Below are 24,072 nucleotides of genomic sequence, written 5' to 3'. Positions count from 1 at the left end.
ATTGAAGCACAGGAAGTGTTAGCAAGCATTTTAGTTTATTTATAAAATCTTCTGGTCAGCTTAGGCAATATTTTTGAGTAGTGAAAAGACATAATTGTCCTTGTTAGATGTAATATTGACAATTGTTCTTTCCAATGGTGTCTGTTGGACCACCTTCATTTCCTCTCCATGTGGAAAATTTTGGCTCGGTTGCCCTCCACCACATTCCATATGGAGAAAGGAGAATGTTTTTTGTACCTTATTTATTTATTATTTTTTCTAATTAAAAAAAAAAAAATTTCACCATCATCATCTTGGCAAAAAATATTACAATTCATTCAACAATATCTGAAGATACATCTAATGTGAAGGGATGGTTGTTTAGATATTTGTTATGGTGTTTTATTTCATTTTTGAACTCTTAACTTGCACCATTGAATAATACATTCTCACTCTTTCAATTTAATTGTACCCATTGATACCATCTTAGATTGTCATTTAACTTGGCTTTATTTTATGATTTTATCTCCAAGTGTATTTTTAGACTCCATTAAATGTTTGTGTATTTTTTTTCTGAATAAAAATTTTCATTGGGCAAGAAGAGGAATATACAAAAGGATATTGAGGAGACCTACTTGATGGAGAAGACTATAACCCCAAAAATAAAAAAAGAATAAAGAAAACACAATAAAAGAAATGAAAGCAAAGAGAAGCCCCTACTATGAGTCTATAACATACAAGCTCCTACTTAAACAAGAAATCTTAAAAAGATAGTCTTTAAACTCTTTGAAGTTCTTAAACAAAGAAAAATTTTGAACCCTATATGCTTAGGAGAAGTGTTGAAATCCCATTCCCACATCTCAAATCTTGCGACATAGGTTTCTCTGTTAATATACTAAAAGAAGAGATTCTTTATTCTAAAACTAAAACCAAAGTTGTCTTTATTTACAAATTCTACTATTAACCTTTTTATTTGTCGTAATGATAATACTTATAATGCAAGCATATAAGCTCATGTATCTCTCTCTCTCTCTCTCTCTCTCTCTCTCACTATAATGGCGTTGGATACTTAAATAGTCGAACCCCAATAAGGTTGTGCCATGCATATTGAAACAACCTAGAAACTTGAGCAACCCTCTAGGTAATTGATAATTTTCTTTTCACTTGTCATTATTATTAATTTTTTTTTTGGGTTTTGGATGTTTAAAGTATTCAACGACATTTTAAATTTAGAATTATTGAGTTCATGTCATACACGTGCAAACTTGTAGAAATTTGTGCAAATCCTAAATTGAATCCCACTGTGTCGATCTTGATACATCATGGTGAAACAAAGGCTTATACAAACAAGTAGCCCACCTAAACTCATAGATTAGAAAGTTAAGTCTTAATGTGAACTCTCATAGATTGATTGGGCTCAAGACCAGTGTTTTTATGAGCAATAGGAAAAATGAAGTAGAGTGATCAATTGGAAATTAAATTATTTGTAATGGTTTTGTTTTGACGGAGAAAAAGAGGGAGGGGCAAAGATATGTGGATTTGGTGTTCAAGGATTGAGAAAGAACGGGATTAAGATTTGAGAGAGAAAAAGTGAGATAAAGGGGTTTATATGTTTGAGTTATAAGAGTAGTATTGTCTTAGAATAAATGAAAAAAGGTTAAGGGTAGAGTTTTTAAATAACAACTTTGATGTTTGTTTTAGAAGAAAAAATCTTCAAATTTAGTTGCATTAATTAAAAGATCTTATGTGGCAAGATTTGAGATGTGGGAGTGGGGCTTTTTTCTTTTGGATGGGTGAAGATGGGTTAGTGGTTAGCATAAGAAGTATGGGTTCAAGGGGGTTTGAACCTAGGACGTGGGAACAACTCTCCACGTGTCTTACCACTTAGCTAAGTGGCACTCCTTATGTGGGATTCTTGCTAAGTGTATAAGATCTAGGACTCCAAGAAAATAAGAGCTAAAATATTGATGACCTCTTGCATTGAATGCTTCTTATTACCTTCAAAATATGACCATTTATCTCTGTTCAATTTTCAATACAAAATGCGTCCACAAAATTTTCTTTTTCAAGAGTGGAAGTTAATGTACCCCAACTTTAGAATAACGAGAACATTGAGGATGGAAATACCCATACCACATCCATAAGCGGAATATAATGCGACCAAATAACACAAGTAAATTTGCATGAATAAGAAGATGATTAACATATTTTCCACTAGTTATGCGAAGGGAATGGAAATCAACTTTTATAATCCCATGAAAAATAGGATAATACATGGTAAGAAATTTGTCCAAATCAGCCGATTAGATAAAAAAAGTCCACCTTCGAGGGTAGAACCCCCAATAATGGGATAGGGAAACTAGATATGATTGAAGGAATTAAAGACTGATAGAAAGATTTAACAAAGACTATGATTTCTTAGCTTTTCATCCACAATCGGACGTCATCTTCTAGTGGACAAGTTGGGGCATTAGATAAATGGCTGAAAATACTCATATAACATTGATCGTCCTATCATTGGCTCGTCTAAAGTCAAAATCCGTAGAATTTCCTTCATTTGATGAAACCATGAAGTTTTGAACTTTCATAAGCATAAGATTTTATTAATAAGCAAAAGAGCCAAAAACCTTACTTAGTCAGGGGTCGAGGAGATTGGAGACCTACCAAAGACCAAGACAAAACCACACTAGGTTGATAAACACAGTTAACACACTTCAGGAAATGAAAGATTCCTAGTTAATAACAGAATTTATGAAACCTCCCTTTAAACTTTTCATGGGTCTTAGAGTAAAAGAACAAAATTGCTTTTATGTTATTGAATATGTCGGTTTGAAATTTTGTCATTCACTTCTCCTTCCTTCCCAACCAAAATTTTGTTATTCATTTCTTTTCAAATGCACCAACAAATTGTGAAGCTCCAAAGGATTTTGCTTCTTGCATTAAAAACATATGTGGACCAACTAAGAAAAGAATTGGCATTGATGAGGTTAGAGTCCCATACATACGGAAGGGAGCAAAGAAATGAGATCATATGACGGAAGCTCTAGCACAACGGAGAAGGAAATGATTAAATTTTTTGCTGTTTATTTTGCACACGTGCAAAAATCCACAATGTTCATTTTGTGTGCAATAAGATTGTCAAAGGTTAAGATTTTTGAGGAGCAGCTAATGAGACAACAAATGCCACTTTCAAAGAAACTTTAGCACCAAGTTGGGATACCCGCGAAGGACAATTCAGAATGGTGAGAATACTTATATAGCATAGAATAGAAAGTCTTGACTGAGAAAGTATATCACGACTCTTTAACCAGATTGTTCTATTTGTTAGAAGGTATCTAATATACTGAAATTTCATCCATCAATTTAACAACAAATCCACGTCCCAATCATTCAAATTCCTCCTGACAACAAGCTTCTATGATGGATCTGCTCCTGCTCTCCAAATGATGCTTTGGATGGATTGATTTTTCTTTTGGACAGATAGAATGAAAAAGGGAATTCAGATCTTATTGATGTTCTTCTGCTCCTCCAATTTTCCCAAAACCTCACTCTTCGTCCTTTACTGACCTTGAAACTTATTATTCCTTTCTTGAAATCCTCTTCCCCATTAAGAATGCCACATCAAACTCCACAAACATAGGGGTTCTAGATCTACCACTTTCTTGACCCATAACATCACATCCAAACTCTTCGGCAATGATTTTGCTTCAAACACTGGCCTTCTCCACCCTAAATTTCCATTATAATTTCCACAATAATGCTTGTTTCATAATTTCAATCACCTCATCTCAAGCTCCACCGTACTTCTTGGGAGTGCACACCTTCTCCCACCTAACTAGGTGGAGTTTAGGAGGTTTTACCCTACCCATCTATAAAAAATTCCTCAATTCCATTTCAATGACCTTTAGCACAGTTACTGAGAATAGAGACATATGGTATACATGGATGCTAGATAAAAACACTTTTGATAAGTGCCATCTTCCCACCTTTTGAAAGGCATCTAGTCTTCTAAGTTTCCGTTTTTTCATCCACCTACACTATGGGATCATAATCTGATTTCAACTTATAATCTATCTTCAAAGGAAATTTAGCGATGATCTTATAACTGTTTCCCACCAAACTTAGGGGTCTAAAATCTGAAATAAGCTCACGTCTTTAATTTTTAGGAATAAAAACCAAGAATGTACAATTAGACACATGATCTAAAAAGGTTTCTTCCTGAAATTCAAACAACTTCCTCATGGAATCGCCTTTTATAACTTTCCAAGAACATTTAAAAAGTTCCATAGAAAAGCCATCTGGCCTTCATACCCCTTATTACTTTCCACAACTTCCTCCTCGCAATATTTTTCCAACTAACTGGCCTATTAGAGCTAATGGCATCAAATTGACAACGCATATTGGCATAGGAATCCACTATCCTTTCCCGAACAAGATCCTCCCCTTCTAGAAAGATTCCATTATTTTTCAATTGGAAATCAAATTAGTTTTCTTATTGGCATTGGCAACTTTGTGAAAACTATTTTTGTTCCCTTCCTTTAATCATTTAATCTGTAACTTTCGTTTCTAACTAGTTTCCTCCAACGTTGATACCTTATGAAATTCTTCTCTTGCATTCATCCTTTTGATTCTTTCTATTTGCATTCACCCTTTTGATTCTTTCAAATTGTATCGTCCGAGACAGTATTGGGTTTTTCCTTGACCGAAACATTCTTTAATCCTTGGTCCTAAAGTTCTTGTAAAAATGATTCCTGATGAATTTAATACTGTGACAGTTACAAAAATCCTCCCTTCATCCCAGTTATTATTTTTTATTCATTGATGTTTTACCTTTAGTTACTTTGGTTTCTCAAGTATATCAGTTTGTGCTTTCTCTTTCTGAATAATTTCTTTATCGGCATCAGAATTTCTTAATTCCTTCATTTTTAATCTCATATTAAATAATGTATTAGCATTTCTCTATGAAAGAAATTTAAGTGGTAATAATCCTCAATCTAAAAATTTAATTATACCTTTGATTTTGTTATATACCATGAAATCAACATACACTGTACCATGGGAATATTCTTCTCTAAATCATGTTAATATATTTCTTTTACTTGTTACAAAAAATAAAAAATAAAAAATAAAAATAGGAATGAGGTTCTCTTATCTTCTATGTTCTTCCTCTTTATGTTATGTTGATGTGTTTCAACTTTAGGAAGCTGTTGTCCCATTAGGAGGATGGGTGCCTGGATGAGATGGAGGATAGAGGAGTCGTAAAGAGGGTAACAAATATTGAAGATACTGACTAATTAAGCATAATTATGGCGTCAACTAGTCTGGGACATGTCGATGGAGGCAGATCCAGGTCAATTAACGGCTTCAGGGGTTCTTCTAGCTCAGTTGATTGGCTTGGGAGAGAGATGCTCGAAATGAGTTTAAGGGACAATATGCTGGAGCTGGATGATGATAAAGTAAGCTTCTGCATTTAGAGAAATCTTTATGTTTCGATTCTGAAATTGCCTTACAATGATTGTTGTGCTTTTAATTTCTTCCAACAGACAAGTGATAGTCTGAATAAATGGCGTGGATTCATTTGGTCATTTATAAGAGGATTTTTCCCTCTTAAAAATACTAGAAGGTGGGATATGCAAACGCACACGTATCAAAAGGGCTTATTTGTATTTTAAAGTTTAATTAAAGGGTTTTGAAGATTACATAGTAAAATGCATATTTTGTAATTTTGAAAATTAATCAATGTGATTGGATCGTGGGATTGCAATGTTCTTGGCTTTTTAGTAAAATGACTCTGATTGTATTAAATTTAAATATTAAACTGGGGGCATTTATGGCTGCTCAAATTTTGGCGTTGAACCACTTCTACTCTGCCTTTCTCTCAGTATAATAGTAAAAATATAGGATGATTTTGAATTTGGTTGGAAAAACAAAAGCTTTTTAAGTTATTCGTTGTAATTCTTGGGATTTTTGTGTTGCAGGATAGCGAACCAGATATAATTGATGGCGTGGGTGCTGAGGCAGGCCAAGTAATAGCAACTACTATTGGTGGTCGAAGTGGCGAACCAAAGCAGGTAGGAAGTAAATTAGTTTTGGGAGATCTTTTCTGCATGGTCTGACCTATATGATGGAATTGGGGAATTTCTGACTTGTTTGCAACACATGTTTTGATCGGATTGGCAGAGAATAAGTTACATAGCAGAACATGTTGTTGGAACTGGTTCTTTTGGTGTTGTTTTCCAGGTAATCAGAAATTTAATATTTAATCCTTTAAATTGATTTGCATTTCTACTTTTTTTTCTTCTTCAGATTCTTCAGGTAATTCTTTACTGCTTTATGTAGGCCAAATGTAGAGAAACAGGAGAAATTGTTGCTATCAAGAAGGTCCTCCAAGATAGGCGATACAAGAATCGGGAGTTGCAAATGATGAAAATTCTGGATCATCCTAACATTGTCGCCCTTAAGCATCGCTTCTTTTCAATGACCGACAAGGAAGAGCTCTACCTAAATCTTGTACTTGAGTTTGTCCCTGAGACTGTTAATCGTATTGCAAGGCACTACAATAAGATCAACCAGCAAATTCCCCTAATTTATGTGAAGCTCTATATTTATCAGGTTTGTGCTATTTATGTTATGCTTTTTTTTTTTGGTTATATAATATGAAAATTCAATACAAGTCTGTGAACTTATCATATGGGTCTTTACTCTTATGTTGTGATGTAGATGCTAATAGTGTTCACTGTTGTTTATAGTTGAATTGATGGAAAGTAATGAAAGTTTTTGTTGGAACGGTCACTCTGCATTCAAGCTCTTTTTTATCTTGTTATTACCTTTTTTCAGAGAGCAGCTATTGGCACCCCAACTTTTACTTATCACACCTCAATTTAAAAAAAAAAAAAAAAGAAGAAAATAAGTTAATGATTGAGAATCAGTAAAACACTGACCACAACAAATTCCATTTACCCTATTAAAGAGAACCATATTTTATTAATATATCATTTGAATAACATGAGTTTAATAACACTGACCACAACAAATTCCATATACCTTATTAAAGGCTTAAATAAATAACATAGATTCCATCTACCTTATTGGAAACTTAAAAGTCTGCTGACAGTACTTTCTTATGTAACACTCGAGTTCAAGTCCCTAATTATACCCAGATCGAGCCCCCATGTAGTAATTAACCATTTTTCAAGGTGGATTGCGCTTAAGCTGAGCCCTCATTTATACCATTTAATCGACTCAGTTGGGTTGGGCATGGAATTAGCCCCCATGCTTTCCTTTTATTAGGCCAATTAAACAAAACAAATTTAATCACATGGGACCCTTTTTATGGACTTGAATTAAGCCCATGAGCAATTGATTGGCTAGGTACAATTTATTGAGAATTGGGGATCCCCAATAAATTGAATCACGTCCTTCTTATTTTTGTTTCCTTATACAACAATGTGGGTTCCAACCTACATCAAATATTGATGTACATGCCCCACACCCTAGGTCACCCTTTTTTACTTTTCCGTTTCCTTATACAGGGAGGTGAGTTTCAATGGACTTCAACTTTGATGTCCATGGACACATACATCTTTAACCATTTCATGATGGGTATCACCAAATGCAGCAATAGTGCGATTTCCATAAACATCAAAATTGATTTGGTGCAAGGCACGCGATTTATCCGAACTTCGTTGTACCTTCATTACTTTTCAAACAAGAGTAAGGTTTCCTATACATCAAGAATGATGTATGGGTCAAACAACCAAATTAAACCTTTTAAAGTAAAGAATACCTGATAATATCAGTGCGTCCCTTTGTGTATCCTTCCTGTGGAATACTCTTGTTGTGGTGTACCCTTCCTATGGAATACTCCTTGGTATATTGTACACCTTTGTGTACCATTCTTGTTGTGTACTTCTTGCTATAGTGTACACCTTAGTGTGAGCAAGGTGTAAACTCTCTGTGGTGTACCTTTATTGTGTGTACTCCTTCCAGCGGTATAATCTTGGTGTGGTGTACCCTTCCTGGGGAATACCCTTGGCTGTGTGTGCACCAAGGAAGTGTACACCTTTCATTGTGGTGGGAGTGCATGAGCATTGCACTTTTTGGTGACAACATATCACTTACATAAACCTGGCGGTATCATGCTAGGATTGGCTTTATCAATACCTTTGCAACCTAATGTTTAACATATAAATTCATTCAAGCTGCTGCCGCCATTAATGCTTTTAGCCCTTTAGGATTCTATTGTTACCGCATAAGAAAAGTTGAATTTTTCATTTTAGCCCCCAAGTTATTTAATTTTTTTCCTTCCCATGAATCAATGCCGCCTTCCTTTTAAGAAATTTTTGATTTTAGTTTCCTTGATCAACACATTATCCTCAAAGTAGCCTCCTTGCTACTCCTTTCTTTCCTTTTCACAGTGCCCTTCATCCACATGTTGTACCGTCACAATAACCTTCCTCAGTTCCTCCACACGGTAATCCTTCCTCCACATGTAACTTGCACACGCGCAACCTCACATGCATGGTACTGCACAACATCCTTCACAACAACCTCAGTTAAATTGCAACAGGCACTTCACACAGTTATGCACCGTAGCCATTTTTATTGGATACCTCTGTACTATGCATCTTTTCTGGATTCGATCATAATGGCCTAAAAGCATCAACCCCTTCATCACACCACTAGTATTCAAAGGATCCGATCAACAGACTATGATCTAATCTAAGTTAGATTACCATTTCCATACCCATCCTTATCCAAATATAGTAGTTGTCTAAAGGGGAAGAATCCTCCCAATTTGGGATTCTTTCCTAATTAGATAGTATCCCATCCAAACAATGCCATGTGTTCATCTCGAGATGTGCGCTGATTGGTGCGACATGAGCGGTCCAGATGGGAGAGGATTTTATCCCTCCACGCCACACACATACTTTACCAACTCACCAAGTTGGTACGTTTGACCATTGATTCTTCATTGATAAATATATTAATCTTCTGGTCTTTCATGACATTCCTCGCCACCTGTCTTTGATCCATTGACCCTATTGCTGCCTTATTCCAAGATGTAAATGTTTCAAAATGGGGTTAGCATCTTTAGTAGGAATTGTGCAACTATAATATGTTTTACTTGCTCGGAGCAGCTAAGGCTGCATCAAACATGCTCCTAACAATGCTTCTAACTTCTTGCAATCATGCTTATTTTATCTTTGCTCTGATAGAAGCTATCCTTTCAGCACCTTTTGTTACCTTTGTATGTGTTTATATGCAATCTGTCACTTACATGGAAACTGTAGACATAAATTAAGGACGAGTACCTTGCAGATTGTAGTTATATCAATGAACTTATTGTTTGTCATTTTGAAATTTTTGGTGCAGATCTGCAGATCACTTGCTTACTTACATAACTGCATTGGTATTTGTCACCGTGATATTAAGCCACAAAACTTACTTGTAAGATTTTTTTTTTAGCTTCAGCACCGAGACATTTTGTTACTTTGCATGAATATGTAGCCAGGAATATTTGTATTTGATTTCTTGGATCTGGACAGCCCCACTGGCCATGTTTCAAAGCTTCGTTGAACATTCGTTTTTTTTTTTTTTTTTTATAAATTTTATATATACAATTTTATTACAAAAAGGACTTTTCAAAAAAAAAAAAAAATTTATTACAAAAAGGAGGTTAAAAATACCTACCTAATTACAAAAGGGCTGATGTCTTGCTTGTGCTCAAACATGTAACATCCCATTTACAAAAAAAAATCCTCAAAGAATACACCTTTAAATTCATCATACATTTTTCACCAATATGTTAATTAGTGTATCTTGAAGAGATTGCTCTTTCCTTTTGAAGGTTCTTCTATTCCTATCATTCCAACTCCCAAGGTATTCCTTTAAGGTAAGGGGATTCCTCATTCGAAGGGAAGTAGACTACTCAAGAATTTCCCATTTCATTGAATTTCTGTCATAATAAAATAAAATAAGGAATTCAGAAAATCTAAATACTAAATGAAAGTAAAGGGAAGAATGAATCAATGAAATGTTGTTTGGTCCTTATTGGGAGCTTGAGTAAGGAGTAGGGAAAATGCAGTTGGATGTTTCGGGTAGTATAAATGATCAAGGGGTGGTAACTCATATCACTCGAGGAAACTTTGTGCAGAGTTCATACTTCCATTACTGTTAGTCAGTTCTTGCAAGAGCAGGAGCATAATCTTTCTGCTTCCTGCTTCCATTTCTTTTGTTCCTATTCTTCTCCCCCAACATATTGCAAAAGGAGTTAAGACCCACAAAATTCTCTCTTTATGGGATAGTGCTTTGGTCACTCTTAGATTTGTCATGGTCCAGAGCCCGTATATGAGGATTCACTACTGTGTTGCATTCTATTGCAACTACATCAGAAGGCCTGCGCAAATTCCACCTATCTTTCTTTGAGATGTGCTTACCCCTAATCTTCGGTGAATGTGCCCTGACTTTCCTGGTTAGGTGTTGAAATGACTTATCTGACCATGGCCTGTTTATCAAAATTTTAGATTCGTGGGTCTAGCACCCCCCAGCGCTGGGTGCCCAACTCATGCGATTGGATGGAACAGATGGACTGATGCACGGCCTGCACGCAAGCTTTTCAACCTGCATGTCTCTTATAGCCGATATGCCTTTTAAGCCTACTTTTCTAGGGGGTATATGGTTGATGGGCGACACGTGGAACTTCGTCCGATATCCCACCATATGGCTCACATCAGTGATCTCTTTCTTTTGAAAATAGTTAGTCTTCAAGATCAATTAGTTACATTATCTTCATACGTATTAGCAACAAACGTTTCACTTGATCTGATGAGCTTTTGTGGACTTCCATATGAAACTCATGCATCACTTGCCTCTGAACCATATAGATGGTTTGCCTTACTGCTCCGTTGGAAAAAATCGCTAGGAAACTCTTTTAAGTCTGTGGCTGGGATTTGATTTCTCCAAGTCTGTCCTTGATGTATATGGTTCTCGATTACAAAGCTTAGCCTGAGACTCCGTCGGATATTTAGCACTGATTGACGATTCGGTTGTTCCATCCTCAACAACTTGCTCAGATCTGAATCCTGAGTCAAAGATCTCCTTCCCAATTTCTCTAAATGCTTCTTTCAACAATCTCCCCTCCCTATTGGATACAAATAGAGAAGATTATCTACCATAATCTGGATTTCCCGATTGATGATTCGAATGTTTCAGGATGTTTTGGAATTTTAATAGACTAAAACATGTCAAATGCAGTGTTTCAGTAATAAATTTACCATTAAACAAATTTTGTGACTTCTAAAATTTGATTAATGAAATAAGAAGTCTATTACAATGTTATGTCAATCAAATGCAATATTTCAATGTTCCTATGTTTGTTTCGGAATGTTTTAAAGCATTTTAAATGTGTATTGATGTGAAAATATAATTTTTATTTATTTCCAACTTTCATTTTATACACTTAAAAAGTAAGTTTTCGACTGGCTCCAATCTTGTTACTGCCTTGAACGATATGAGACTTTAAACCTTGTCTGGCTTCGGATGGAGAGGTGTATCCGGTTATTTTGTGCCTTTATTTTTTTTTAGTTTTTATGGGTTGAGAGTTAGTGGTTGGAAAATGGCAAGTAAGGTTCAAGGGGGTTTGTTTGAACCTAGGACATGGAAAATTATTTCTACCCTTCACAGTTGAGATGAGCTTAACACTTATCTTATTTTTTTTTTTTAAGTAGAGCTGTGCTCGTTTGCATTTGCACATTATGGATGTCCAGTGTTTCTGCATTGTGCAACTCTATGAACCAGTATGAAGACCATTTTCTTCAAAATTGCTTTCTGATTTTTTTTTTCCGGAAAATTTGTGTTGGATACTTACTCAATATAACAGATGCAATCTGCCTAGCATTTTGTTTCTTCTCACATTCTATGCCAACTGAGTCTAAAACATCGTATTACTGGATTCCAAACCTTCTTTGGTTCTGTTTGCAACCAACTTCACAAGACACAAATCTTTGTGGCAGTCACATCACATCAATGGCATGGAAATGCATGCCAATTTGAAAATTTCTAGTTGTGAAAGTTAACTCTCTACTATCACCTTATGCACCTTCATAAACATTTTTAAACGGTCACCTTATCTTAAATGTAGGATCATGTTTCATAATTTTAAGGTTGCTAACATGGAAAGAACTTTTGGTATCTCTCTTTATATTGCTAATTGCTATCTTAAGTCGTAAGACTGAGATGTTAAATTGCTAATTTCAGGTGAATCCACATACACATCAACTGAAACTTTGTGATTTTGGAAGCGCAAAAGTATTGGTAAGCTTTTAATGTACAATATTTACTTGTTATTGATTATGGAACTTTTTTGTTTGGCTGAGGTTATTCTTTTTTCATTTTATTCAAGGTGAAAGGAGAACCTAATATCTCTTACATTTGTTCAAGATATTATCGTGCTCCTGAGCTCATCTTTGGTGCAACTGAATACACAACAGCGATTGATTTGTGGTCTACAGGTTGTGTCATGGCCGAGTTACTCCTTGGGCAGGTGATCTTAACTCTCTAACGACTTTGTCATGTTTTTCTCCCAACTTTCTTGTTCACTTCTTTCAATTATTTTGATTTATAAACATTTCATCTGTACTGTTGTTCACACAGCCCTTGTTTCCTGGAGAAAGTGGGGTGGACCAACTAGTTGAGATCATCAAGGTGAGAATTATCAAGTTGCACATCTGATATTAGGTCTTTCAGGTTAAGAGTTTCAACCTTATTTTATGGATTGCACGCATTGCTATGTAGGTTTTGGGGACGCCTACCAGGGAGGAGATAAGGTGTATGAATCCAAATTATATCGAATTTAAGTTCCCACAGATAAAGGCTCATCCATGGCACAAGGTATTCTTTTTAATCAGTTGCAAAATAATTTGTTGAAAGAAAAAAGAGCTAGGGCCTCCCAATATGTGGGACTCTAGCAAGGCTCGGCCACAGTAGTGGAGACTTGAACACCAAACCTCCCATAGAGGGATGCACATCACTGTCTGTCATTGGATCTGCATCTCTCCCTATTACAGTCTTTTACTTAAAAGTTTAAAATAACCATCTTAAGTTGAATGTCCTCAATTCCCTTGCCAAGATTTGTGAGTTGACTTCTGCCTTGAGAGGGCCTTGAAAGGAGTGTCTAAGGTATGTCACCAAGATGTGAAAAACACCTTTGGCTTAGTGACTCAGGACATCAACCAGTATTCCACAGGAGCCACGACTGATGTTTAACTTGATTCTATTATCTCATAGCCCAGAGTACCCGATCAAACCCTCCCCCTCTTAGTTGGCCCCAACTTGTGGGTGACCCCCATCACAGGGTCACACCTTATGGGCCACCATTATAGGACCCCACTTTGTGGGCCACCCCCATCATAGGGTCCCATATCGTGGGCCACTCTGCTCAAAGTGGAGAGGCTCGCACATCATTCATCCATGCTGAGGGTTAGGCTCGAACATGGAGCCTGTTCTAATACCAATTTGACGTAGGACATCAACTTATACTCCATAAAAGCTGCTACTGATGAGGAGTGTGAGATCAATTCCTTTATCTCATAGTCTAGAGTACCCGATGAAGTCCTCTCCCTTAATGGTTCCCAGTGGGCCCCCCATAACAGAGCCCTACCTCGTGGGTCACCCTGCCCAACGTAGAGATGCTCCTGCATCATTATTTGACATACGACATCAGTCAATATTCCACAAAAGTCTTTACTAATGAGGAGCATGAGATCAATTCCTTTATTTCATAACTTAGAGTACTCGATCAAAAGCTTTCCCTTAGTGGGCTACCCCATCACAGTGTCCACCTCATGAGCCATCCCACCAATAGGTCCCACACCTCATGAGCCACCGTGCTCAACATGGAGATGCTCCCTCGTCATTCACCCACGCTGAGGAGGAGACTTGAACATGGGACCTACTTTGATACCAATTTGACGCTAGACATCAATCAATGCTCCACAAAATTCAGACTGTGATGAGGAGCGCGATATTAATTCCTTCATTTCGTGGTCCTCCCTCACTCTCCGTGAACTTGAGTAGACCATTAGTTAGCAGTTCTTCCATTGTAGAATCTAATCTGTCTAAGTTGGCTTCCAATATCCCTTGCAAATGTGCAATGAATGAGAAGGTGATTCTTGGTTCCCCCACCTTCACTATTTATGAAGTACATAATAGAAAAGCATCGTCCCATTGGAAGGGTAGTCATCATAAAGGATTTTCTTCTTTTGATTCACTGTCCATGAAAATCCACTACTTTTGAGTAGTTTATTCATTCCAAAATTTTCTTCAATTTTTTCTTCTTCCAATATTCCAAAGTTTTCTTGACAAGAAAACAACTATTGATCATCTGCCAGAAGTTTAAAAGGATCAAACCTTGAAGCAACATGCATGGTCCTACTTCCAAATCCTCTTGTCTAGAGCCTAGACTGTTAACTAGAAGATATCCTCTCAAGATCTAAAGGGAATCAAAGTGGAGGGTCATCTTGTCGAGCTCAAGGTTCCTAAAATACATGAGAAGCCAAAAACTGAGTTAGCCTTACCTGTCATAACAATCTTGGAACATTGGTATTGATCTATTGAACCTAGGAGCTCAAAAATTGATGGAGCAATAAATGTATCTTCTGATACAACTTGTAGTGAGTTGGGCCTCCCATGCCCAAAATCAACAGATGAGACTCTTTTGATTTCATCCAAATTTGAAATCAACCAGAAGTGCAAGTACAATTTGAAGACCTAAGTGTGCCCTTAAACTTGATATTAATGATTGACATGACTAAAAGAAGTTTCTTGATTGTTTATATGACTTTAATTTTTATATTTTTATATTTTAAGTTGAAACAATTGGCCGATGGGGAGAATTTGCAGTAGTGAACTAATGTGTCAAACTTCAATCTGGTGGAATCGACAATCACATGAAAACGAGAAAAGATAAGGTGTTGATCTGCAATCTATTTGGTAGACATTCCAATGTAGTCACATCAACTAGGCCATCACCTTGCCTGGATGGAACACCCTACACTTAAAGCTCCCCTCAGAGAAGTCCTAAGCTAAATTAACTCAGTTTTAGACTGACTTAGTTATTCGTTAGCTTTATTGAAAATTTAATACAATACACACACATGGTTCGGAGGGAGGGAGGGATACTCCTACATTGGTTGGTGGGGCCACATGTAGATCATGTTGGTTAATTGGACTGTATAGTCACCAAAGTCGCTTCATTCTGACATTACTAATCATATAAGAAGTTGACATGATGGAATGGTTCAAGTTGAAAACCTAGATTTTTCAACTTCTCTACTTTTGTTAGGTTAGGAATGCCAAGATGAAGACATTTTTGTGATGACTGTCATGCTGGTCAATTGAATTGTATAGTAAGTTACCGCGCTATGGTGAACATCGTCACCAAAAACAACTTCATTCTGACATTACTAACCATATAAAATGATGACCTTATGTATTTGTTTAATTGAATGGTCTAGATTTTTCAACTTTAAGTTAACTTTCATGATGTTAGAAATGTTGGGAGGAATAGATTTTTGTCAAAGATCATCTGCATGGAACCCACATAATTTAGGCATAAATGGGTTTTCTCTTTTGACTACATTGAGAGGTGCCTACTAACAAATTATGCTTGAAGCTTATTGTGGAGATTTACTATGATTTGGTACTCGTTTCATCAGGTTTTCCAGAAACGTTTGCCTCCAGAAGCAGTTGATCTGGTCTCCAGATTCCTTCAGTACTCCCCTAATCTCCGTTGCACTGCTGTAAGCCTACTTTCAGTTTCTTTGCTGCACTAAATTGTTTTTGTTTTTGTTTTCATTTTTGGAACTGAATCCTTCAATGTGAAAGTTTTGATAATTTTTCGATGAGATGGTACTGCAGTTAGAATCCTGCGTTCACCCTTTCTTTGATGATTTGAGAGACCCAAACACTCGCCTTCCTAATGGTCGTCCTCTTCCTCCACTCTTTAATTTCAAACCCCAAGGTAAGAAACCCTCCAATATCTATTACTGTCATCATAACATGTACTCTGCTTTTATGGTAAACTTTAACTGAAAGCGCATTTCCCCGAGATTCATAATCGGTAAATTATGGAAATGGTTCAATTGTGTTACAATGGATTTACCCCATGTTAGATCCACCAGAAGTAATTCATAAAATGGGAATGATAAGTCTTCATTATATATTGTTTTTGTTTGATTCAGAGAAAAACAATTATCCTCGTTTCTGCCATATAGGTTTAAATAATGGTTTTACTTCTGCCACCCAATATCAGTTAAGTATGTTAATTTTGCTTCGTTTTTCTCTTTATCTGATGTCATAAAAAATTGTTCAACAATCTTTTGGGGATCATCTAGGCTAAAAATCCAACCTAATATGATTAATTTATTGGTCTCCATTATACATGCTCTCATCTCAATCGGTTTTCCTTTATTTTATATCCTTTTGGGATTATTCATTAATTCTACTTGATGCGCTCATTTATGATTTGCAAAAATACCAGTCTCAATTTGAGGTTCTCCATCAAGTAAATGGCCGAGGCGAGGGGGTATTTCCTTGGAATTCTGAATGAAATTGATGCTGTTTGAGATTAGAAAATCCTTATGAGTTTGTATTTCCCTAGTCTTACCACTAATGTTCAAACATAACAATTCAGAAATTTTAAAAACAATTCATACTCAGAGAAAGGTTCAGTTTTATTTGAAATGACAGACCATCCTTTGTATCTTTCCAAGCCAGGAGTATTTTTCTCAAGAGATTTTTTAAAGATAGGACGAAATGTATCTTGAAAAAAAAAAAGAGGAAAAAACATTTCCCAAACAAAATAGCACTTTATCTTCATTTTCACAAATTGAATTATATATTTTCGGCCATCTCTTATAGCCCGATTTTATCTAATTGAAACTCCTTAATCTTTGCTTGGATTTGTTTTGGACAGAGCTCTCAGGAATTCCACCCCATATTCTCAGTCGGCTTATTCCTGAGCATGCTAGAAAGCAGAATTTGTTCATGGCATTGCACGGTTAGCAGTGTTTGAGATTACCTGACCATTTCCATCCATACGCCATTTTTCTCTCCAGTTTGGTCTGGCTATGGAGATACATGGTTAGCAGCGTAAAATTTTCAATCTTTCTTTTGTTTAATTTCATCACCTTTATCTTTATTTTTAGCAAAAGTGAGAAAATATGCTTGTTTGTGCTGCAAACGGAATTCCTATATATCTCATTTTGAGAACCCAAGATATGAGTTCATTAATGTTTGTGGAACTTGAGTTTTTCTCCAGTGAATGTTGCAATATTTCCTGTATTTTTAGGTTGAATATCACTATCGTAAACAGGTTGAGTATCAATGGTTTCAGCTGGCTTTTGCAAGGGACATGGTATTATAAGTTTATAACTGGCCTGCCTGATAATACAAGGGTTAGGGATTTGATATTGAGCTTGCAAAGGTAGGGTCAGGTTCAAAAAATCTCAACCTGCCAATTCTGAATTGGGTTAGGGCTTAATAGTGTTCGGCCTGGCCTGTTACTATATATATATATATATAGGGTGGCGTTCAGAGGCCCTAAAGAGAGCTTGACATTGTGCCAAACATTTTTTCAATGTATTGGTTAGAGGTTTCGGGATGGGCTGATTTTTTGTGAGGATGATCTCTATGATGAGGAGACCATCCTCACCAAAAATTAGCCTACTCCGAAACTTCTAACCCCATCAAAAGTAGTTTACAAAAATTGGACGGTCCACAATCCTTTAACTTGTAAATTAGGGTTAGCAGTTTCGGAATGATCTGATTTTTGGTGATGTTGATCTCCTTACCATAGAGATCATCTTCACAAAAAATCAGCCCACTTCAAAACTTCTGACCCTTTTTTGGAAAAATGTTTGGCTCTCTTTAGGGCCTCCAAACGTTTCGAAGCAAGGTGATATTGTACTATAACAATTTAACTCATAATAATAATTAGAGGTTAAACTAGCTTATCTAGGTACCATGAAAAAGTTGGGTATTTGAAAAGAAATCCCTCCGTCAAGGTTGATCAAGTAGTTTTCCCATAAAATAAATAATTTTGCAGAGGGAGAAATTCTAACTATGGTTTTAAAAATTGTTCAAGATTGAGATAATTGCTTGTGTCGTCTTGGTATTGTTGATAAGATGAAAAGGCCGAGATCCCCAATTTTCTCCTTCTCCTTTTGTGTCTTTCAAAAAAGTTCTCATTTTGTAGAGAAAACCAAGATGTCTCAGCGAATCATCGTGGTGGTGGTATCATTTGTTGAACAAGACAAGACGAAAAATGAAGTCCATTCTAAGTTGAAAAAATAAGATTTGAAAAGATTTATTTCAACTTTAGAGGGAATATGTAAAGTAGCACTTGTAAAAGGCTAATGAATATTGGTTGTGGCCTTTTTTTTTTTTTTATAGGTTTTTTAAAACTAATCAAGCAAAGAGATTATCTAAAAAAGGAAATGTAGATTACAACAAACATCAAGGCATACCACTACTTGAACAATCTAAGACTTTTAGGTCAATACAATCAGCCCAATAAGCCTTTCCTCATTTCCAAAGAGATATCAGAATTTGAATCAAAACACATTTTTTATGTATTTAAGAGAAGCCCTTTTCCCAAACTTATCGGCTACCATGTTTTTCTCTCTATAGTTAAGCATGATCACAAGACTGTCATATTTTTAAGAGACTCCATTGCTTTCAGACACAAACTCTCCAGCTTCCATGGAACATCACCATTTTTTTAGCTCTCATTACAAGAGAGGAATCAGTCTTACAATCATGTTGTAAATGATCAATCCCTTCCCCAAGCGCTATGAGCTCTGCTTCATTATTTGAAATATAACCAAAATAACTTTAGTCAACCCCCACACATCTCTTATAATAAAGCCACCACGTCACGTGCCCATCCTAAATTGTCCATGAAGGATCCGAAAAATGTTTAACTTGACACAACCCTCTTTCGATTTCTCCCATGCTATCGCTTTCACCCGAGGGCCATTATAATCTGAAGAATTAATTCCCACTCGACCAAGGATGATTCTGTTCTCCATAGAGAAACCTGATTTTGGACAGCAAGAGTTGTGGCCATATAATTAGTGTATTATAAGAATAAGTTAGCCAGAGTTGTCTTTATTTAACCTTCCAAACACCAACTTTTACTTATGACACACCAATCCATAGGTAAACAACCACCTAATTTCAAAAGGATTGGTGTGTTGTAAGTAAAAAGTTGATGTGCTAATAAAAGCATAAAAAAAGGAACAAGAACAAGAAACAGGCTTAAAGTACGGCCATGAATTGGTGTGTTGTAACTCAAGACTCTTTTATCTTCTCTTCTAGTCTTTTATCTTCTCTTCTTCATGAATTGATCCACCTTCATTTTCTTCCTATATTCTTCAAGCATTTTCTCATGATCACCATATTCCTCTTGTACCGGGTTCTTCTCCGGTAAACGTGTGGCCATACCAATATCCTTATTTCCAAAAAGCTGAGATAGAAAAAGTTGTTCAGGAATTGCGCGAGGATGGCTTGATTCGCCTTAGTTCCAGTCCATACTCCTCTCCGGTTCTGTTGGTTCATAAAAAGACAATTCTTGGCGTATGTGTGTTGATTATCGCACTCTAAACAAAATTATTGTCAAGGATTGCTTTCCTATTCCAGTCGTCGATGAGTTGCTTGATGAATTACACGGTGCAACTATTTTTTCTAGATCTTCTCTCGGGATGTCATCAAATTTGGGTTCATGATCCTGACATTCCAAAGACAGCTTTCCGCATACATGATGGTTGTTATAAATTTTTGGTTATGCCTTTCGGTCTCTCCAACGCCTCTGCCTCTTTCCAAAGTTTGATGAACGATATTTTTCATCACCACCTACGTAAGTTTGTCCTCGTGTTCTTTGATGATATTTTGCATGCTCATCAATTGTTCGTGAAGACCTCAAAATGCGCTTTCCCGCAACACTCCGTTGGTTATCTTGGCCATATTATTTTTGCCATGGGCGTGTCGATTGGTCGTGACAAAATCGCTAATGTTTTGGACTGGCCCATTCTTTCCTCCCTTAAGGATCTTCGTGGCTTTCTAGGCTTAGCAGGGTATTACTATACATTTGTCAAGGACTATGGTAAACTCAACGCGTTTTTAACACAATTACTCAAGAAAGATACTTTTGCTTGGTCTGATGTTGCTTCCGATGCTTTCTGTAAGTTGAAGTCTGCTTTGACTTCGACACCTGTGTTAGCTCTTCGGAAATTTTCTAAAGATTTTACCATTGAAAGTGATGCTTTTGGCAATGGTCTCGGAGAGGTTCTTATGCAAGGCCACCTTATCACGTATTTCAGCAAGGCCCTTTCTGGTTAAGCTTTGAATCTTTCAATTTATGGCAAAGAAATGCTTCATATTGTCACGGCAGTGCAGAATTGGTGTCATTAATGTTCGTTGTGTAGATTATCAATAGAAGTAGCAGAATAAAATATATAAAATCTTGGCAAGCAAGAATCGATCTACAGAGACAATGTTGATTCAACAATTTCTTTTGACTTAAAGCAGTTAATCAGGTACAAAGTATTCAAGAAAATTAAATTAAAACTAATCTAAAATAAATAGGAATGTGATTTAGGATGTAAAAATTAGATTAGTTAAATCCATCAAAATAATTCACCTTATCAAGTTATTTATTTCTTATTATCTCAATCCAATTAACAAAGCTACTATTATTGGATCGAAAGATGAAATATGTTAATCCCAAAATTCTATGATAATATTTAATAAAACGAAATCAAACACAAAATATTTAATCTCTAATCAAGCATAGTTTAACTTGATCTTATCGGAGTTTAAACTATCAAAATCATACGATTACTTATTCTATTCAATAATTACTACTTAATAAACTGGCATCATAATAAAACATTCATGTACAATCGAAATAAATAACTATCTAAGATGATTTTGTTTGGATTTCATTGACCTCTCTAACGGAGATCTATCTAGCCTCAAATCATATCAAGAACAATAAAAACGAAGTAGAAATAAAAGAATAGGAGATTAGGGAAGAGAAATAAAATATATTTATTAATCTTGACTTGAATCTGGCAGAGTAATCCTTCTGTTTACAAAGTTTCCACATAAACTAACCTAAAATCTATATAAACTGAGAAAAGAACGAGAGTGGGAGGATTATTATTCTCCTTATTTTTTCTTCTGCCCTTTTGATATCTTATCCGACCTCTTATTTATAGAGGCTAGATTAAGGGTTATCTTGAATTCTGATTACTTCTATATTTTTGAAAGCGCCCTCGATCCGCGGGGTGCGCGGATCCGCTTTTGACCCTTGAGGTTTGGGAGTCGCCACCTAGTTATTACGGTCTAGGAACCGATCAATGACTCTAAACAGATAAAGAACTAATCTAGAATAGAAAAAAAAATTGAATTAGGGGATCACATTACGGGGTTGGAAGGTGTTAGGCACCAACCCCGCCCGGCTAAAGCCGGTCTCTACTAACTTCCCAAATAAATTACATTACTAAAAAAAACCTAGATAATAAAAAAAGGTAAAAAATTATACCTTTCCGATAGCAAAGACCTTGTTCCCTCAGATCCGACAAAAATTGCTCCTTGTACCGTACTCCTTGCTTCGTTCTGTCTCCGGATTTGATTTCTGATTTTCGAGGCAAGGTATCTCATTTTTTTTTTATCTGGACTCTTCGAGTTTGTTATGGATTTTGGGTGTTTTTGGAGGGCTTTTAGGTGTTTTTTAGGCAAAAATCAAAGAAGGGATGTTAGGTAAGGAGTTGGGGCTCCAAAACTAGGGTTTATGGGAGGCTAGGGGGGCTTTTAGACCTACTTCTCTTAGGATTTATGATTTTATACGAAAATATGGTGTGAGGACCTCTATTTATAGATTTTTTTAGGGATTGATTTAGATAGAATTAGTGTTTGATTGTAATTCTTTTAGTTAGAGTTGTGTTTTAGTTAGACTTGTTTTAGGTAGAGTTGTGTTTTAATTAGAATTGTTTTAGGTGGAGTTGTGTTTTAGTTAGAACTCTATTAGATAGAGTTATTATTTAATTAGAACTCTATTATGATTTTGACTTTTGGTCTTATTTGATTGACTTTTAATATTTTGACTTTAGTATTAATTGATTGACTTTTAATATCTTGACTTCAGTCTTGCTTAATTGACTTTAATTTTGACTTTAGTCTCACTTGATTGACTTTAATACCTTGACCTTAGTCTTGCTTTTTTGACTTTAATTTTTTGGAGAACCCTCCTCTATTATATCTTTAATTCTTTGGACCCCCAAATGGAGGGGTCCTTAAAGAAATATCTCACGAACCCTCAACAATTTTCTATGAGAGCCCGATTAATCAATTTTTTTAGTTCAAAATTTTAAATTAATTTCATTAATGTTTCACTTTAATTATTTAATATTTTATTTATTAATTTCGAAATTTTTAATTATGAAAATTGTGAAATTACCATTTTGCCCCCGGAGAGGACTTTTCACATTTGAAGTCGATTTTTAATGTTCTAGGATGTTTTAGAATCGATTTTTTGTAAGGAATTCAATGAAAATATTAGTTTGTATTATTTATGAATTTTTTTGTGTGAAATGGTCATGAACTTTATGAGGGGCATTTTCGTAATTTTATCGAATTCTGTTAAAATTGGTGAAATGATTTATTTGGTTTCGATTTGTTGTTTTATGTGTTTGAGAAAGTTTTCTTAAGCGTAATGTAGGCTCTAGGATTGTTTTGAGGTTAGGGGTATTTTGGTAATTTTATAATTTTTTAGTGATTTTTATCGTGAAACTTCTTTTTGGGTCTGCAAGATGATGATTTCTATGTTTTTTGGGGTCATATTTTCCTAGCGTAGCGTGGTTTCTAAGTTTTGTCAGTTCGAGATACCTCATCTGGATTTCTGAAACATATCCGGTAACAAAATAAAGCATTGGAATAAACATCCATCATTGGAAATCATTGCGATCGGGTTGACGAGTTGATCAATCAGGCGAGTGCAAAAATGAGGTGTCTACAATTTTACAAAAACTCAAAAATTTAATTCATTTATATTGGATTAAAACCAATCCACACGTGAGAATTCAATCAAAACAGAATCACACAAGTAAATAAAATAAAAACAGACAACACAACAAGGTTTTTCGAGGTTTGAATCCAAAACTGGAATCCTACGTCCTTGGGAGGCTTAACACCACCAATCCACTATCAAGAACTAAAGTAATACACCCTCAAGCAGTACAATTCTCTTTTCTCTTCTCTGTTACAAGCTTTCTCAATGGCCAAACAAGACTCTTAGAATAAGAACTTTGAAACACACTCAGAAAATCTCACTTCCCTAAACCTTTTTACACCCAAAGTTCTCATATGAATTAGATTTTCACAATGATACATATAAGACCCTTATATAGATCAAGAGAATGAGAATACAACAAAGAAAACAACCTGTCCTTAACTGATCAAGAACAAGAAAATGAACTAACTAACTAACTATCAATTCAGCTACCTCATAAAACTAACTTAACCGTTTGTCACATGTGGTAGCTGCTAGTTTGTGAACCACCAAACTAACAATTCTTCACCTTGGTTCTCAAATTCTAGCAGATATTGGCAGTGTTAAGAATGTTGCTTTAATCAATCGCCTCCTTCCATCTGAATCAAATCCAAGCAATGACTGAACTTGTTTAGTGGAACTATTTTAGTTGCCATTTTTGCAGGGTTGTTGGTAGTTGAGAACTTTCCCAACCTAATTTGTCCTGATCCCACCACATCTCTGTTAAAATGGAACCTTACATCAACATGCTTTGTTCTTTCATGGAATACTAGGGTCTTGCAAAGTTGAATGGCACTTTGACTGTCTGAATACAAAACAGTCTTTGCTTTTATGACTTCCAATTCCTTGATCAAACCTTGTAGCCACAACCCTTCTTTTATAGCCTCTGTTGCTGCAATGTATTCAACCTCAGTGGTTGATAGAGCCACTATAGACTGAAGTTGTGATTTCCAACTCATTGGACCTCCACCTAAGGTGAA

The 24,072-nt window shown here is 35.8% G+C and overlaps 1 protein-coding gene across 1 annotated transcript; it reads left to right on the top strand.

Annotated features, from left to right (window-relative positions):
- The first annotated feature begins 779 nt into the window (after positions 1-779).
- On the top strand, positions 780-17,320 carry LOC147404564 (shaggy-related protein kinase kappa-like). Its single transcript, XM_086440581.1, is given in 13 exon segments — positions 780-1,120; positions 5,180-5,435; positions 5,958-6,050; positions 6,160-6,219; positions 6,319-6,591; positions 9,355-9,429; positions 12,238-12,294; positions 12,383-12,523; positions 12,634-12,684; positions 12,775-12,870; positions 15,696-15,779; positions 15,898-16,000; positions 16,955-17,320. Coding segments are annotated over 12 exon segments (1,476 nt in total). The 5' UTR covers positions 780-1,120; positions 5,180-5,285; the 3' UTR covers positions 17,248-17,320.
- The last annotated feature ends 6,752 nt before the right edge of the window (positions 17,321-24,072 follow it).

The sequence above is a fragment of the Akebia trifoliata genome, chromosome 4, assembly GCF_017979445.1.
Source record: "Akebia trifoliata isolate Shusen 1 chromosome 4, ASM1797944v1, whole genome shotgun sequence".
In the NCBI taxonomy this organism is placed as follows: domain Eukaryota; kingdom Viridiplantae; phylum Streptophyta; class Magnoliopsida; order Ranunculales; family Lardizabalaceae; genus Akebia; species Akebia trifoliata.
This window is presented reverse-complemented; position numbering and strand designations above follow the sequence as displayed.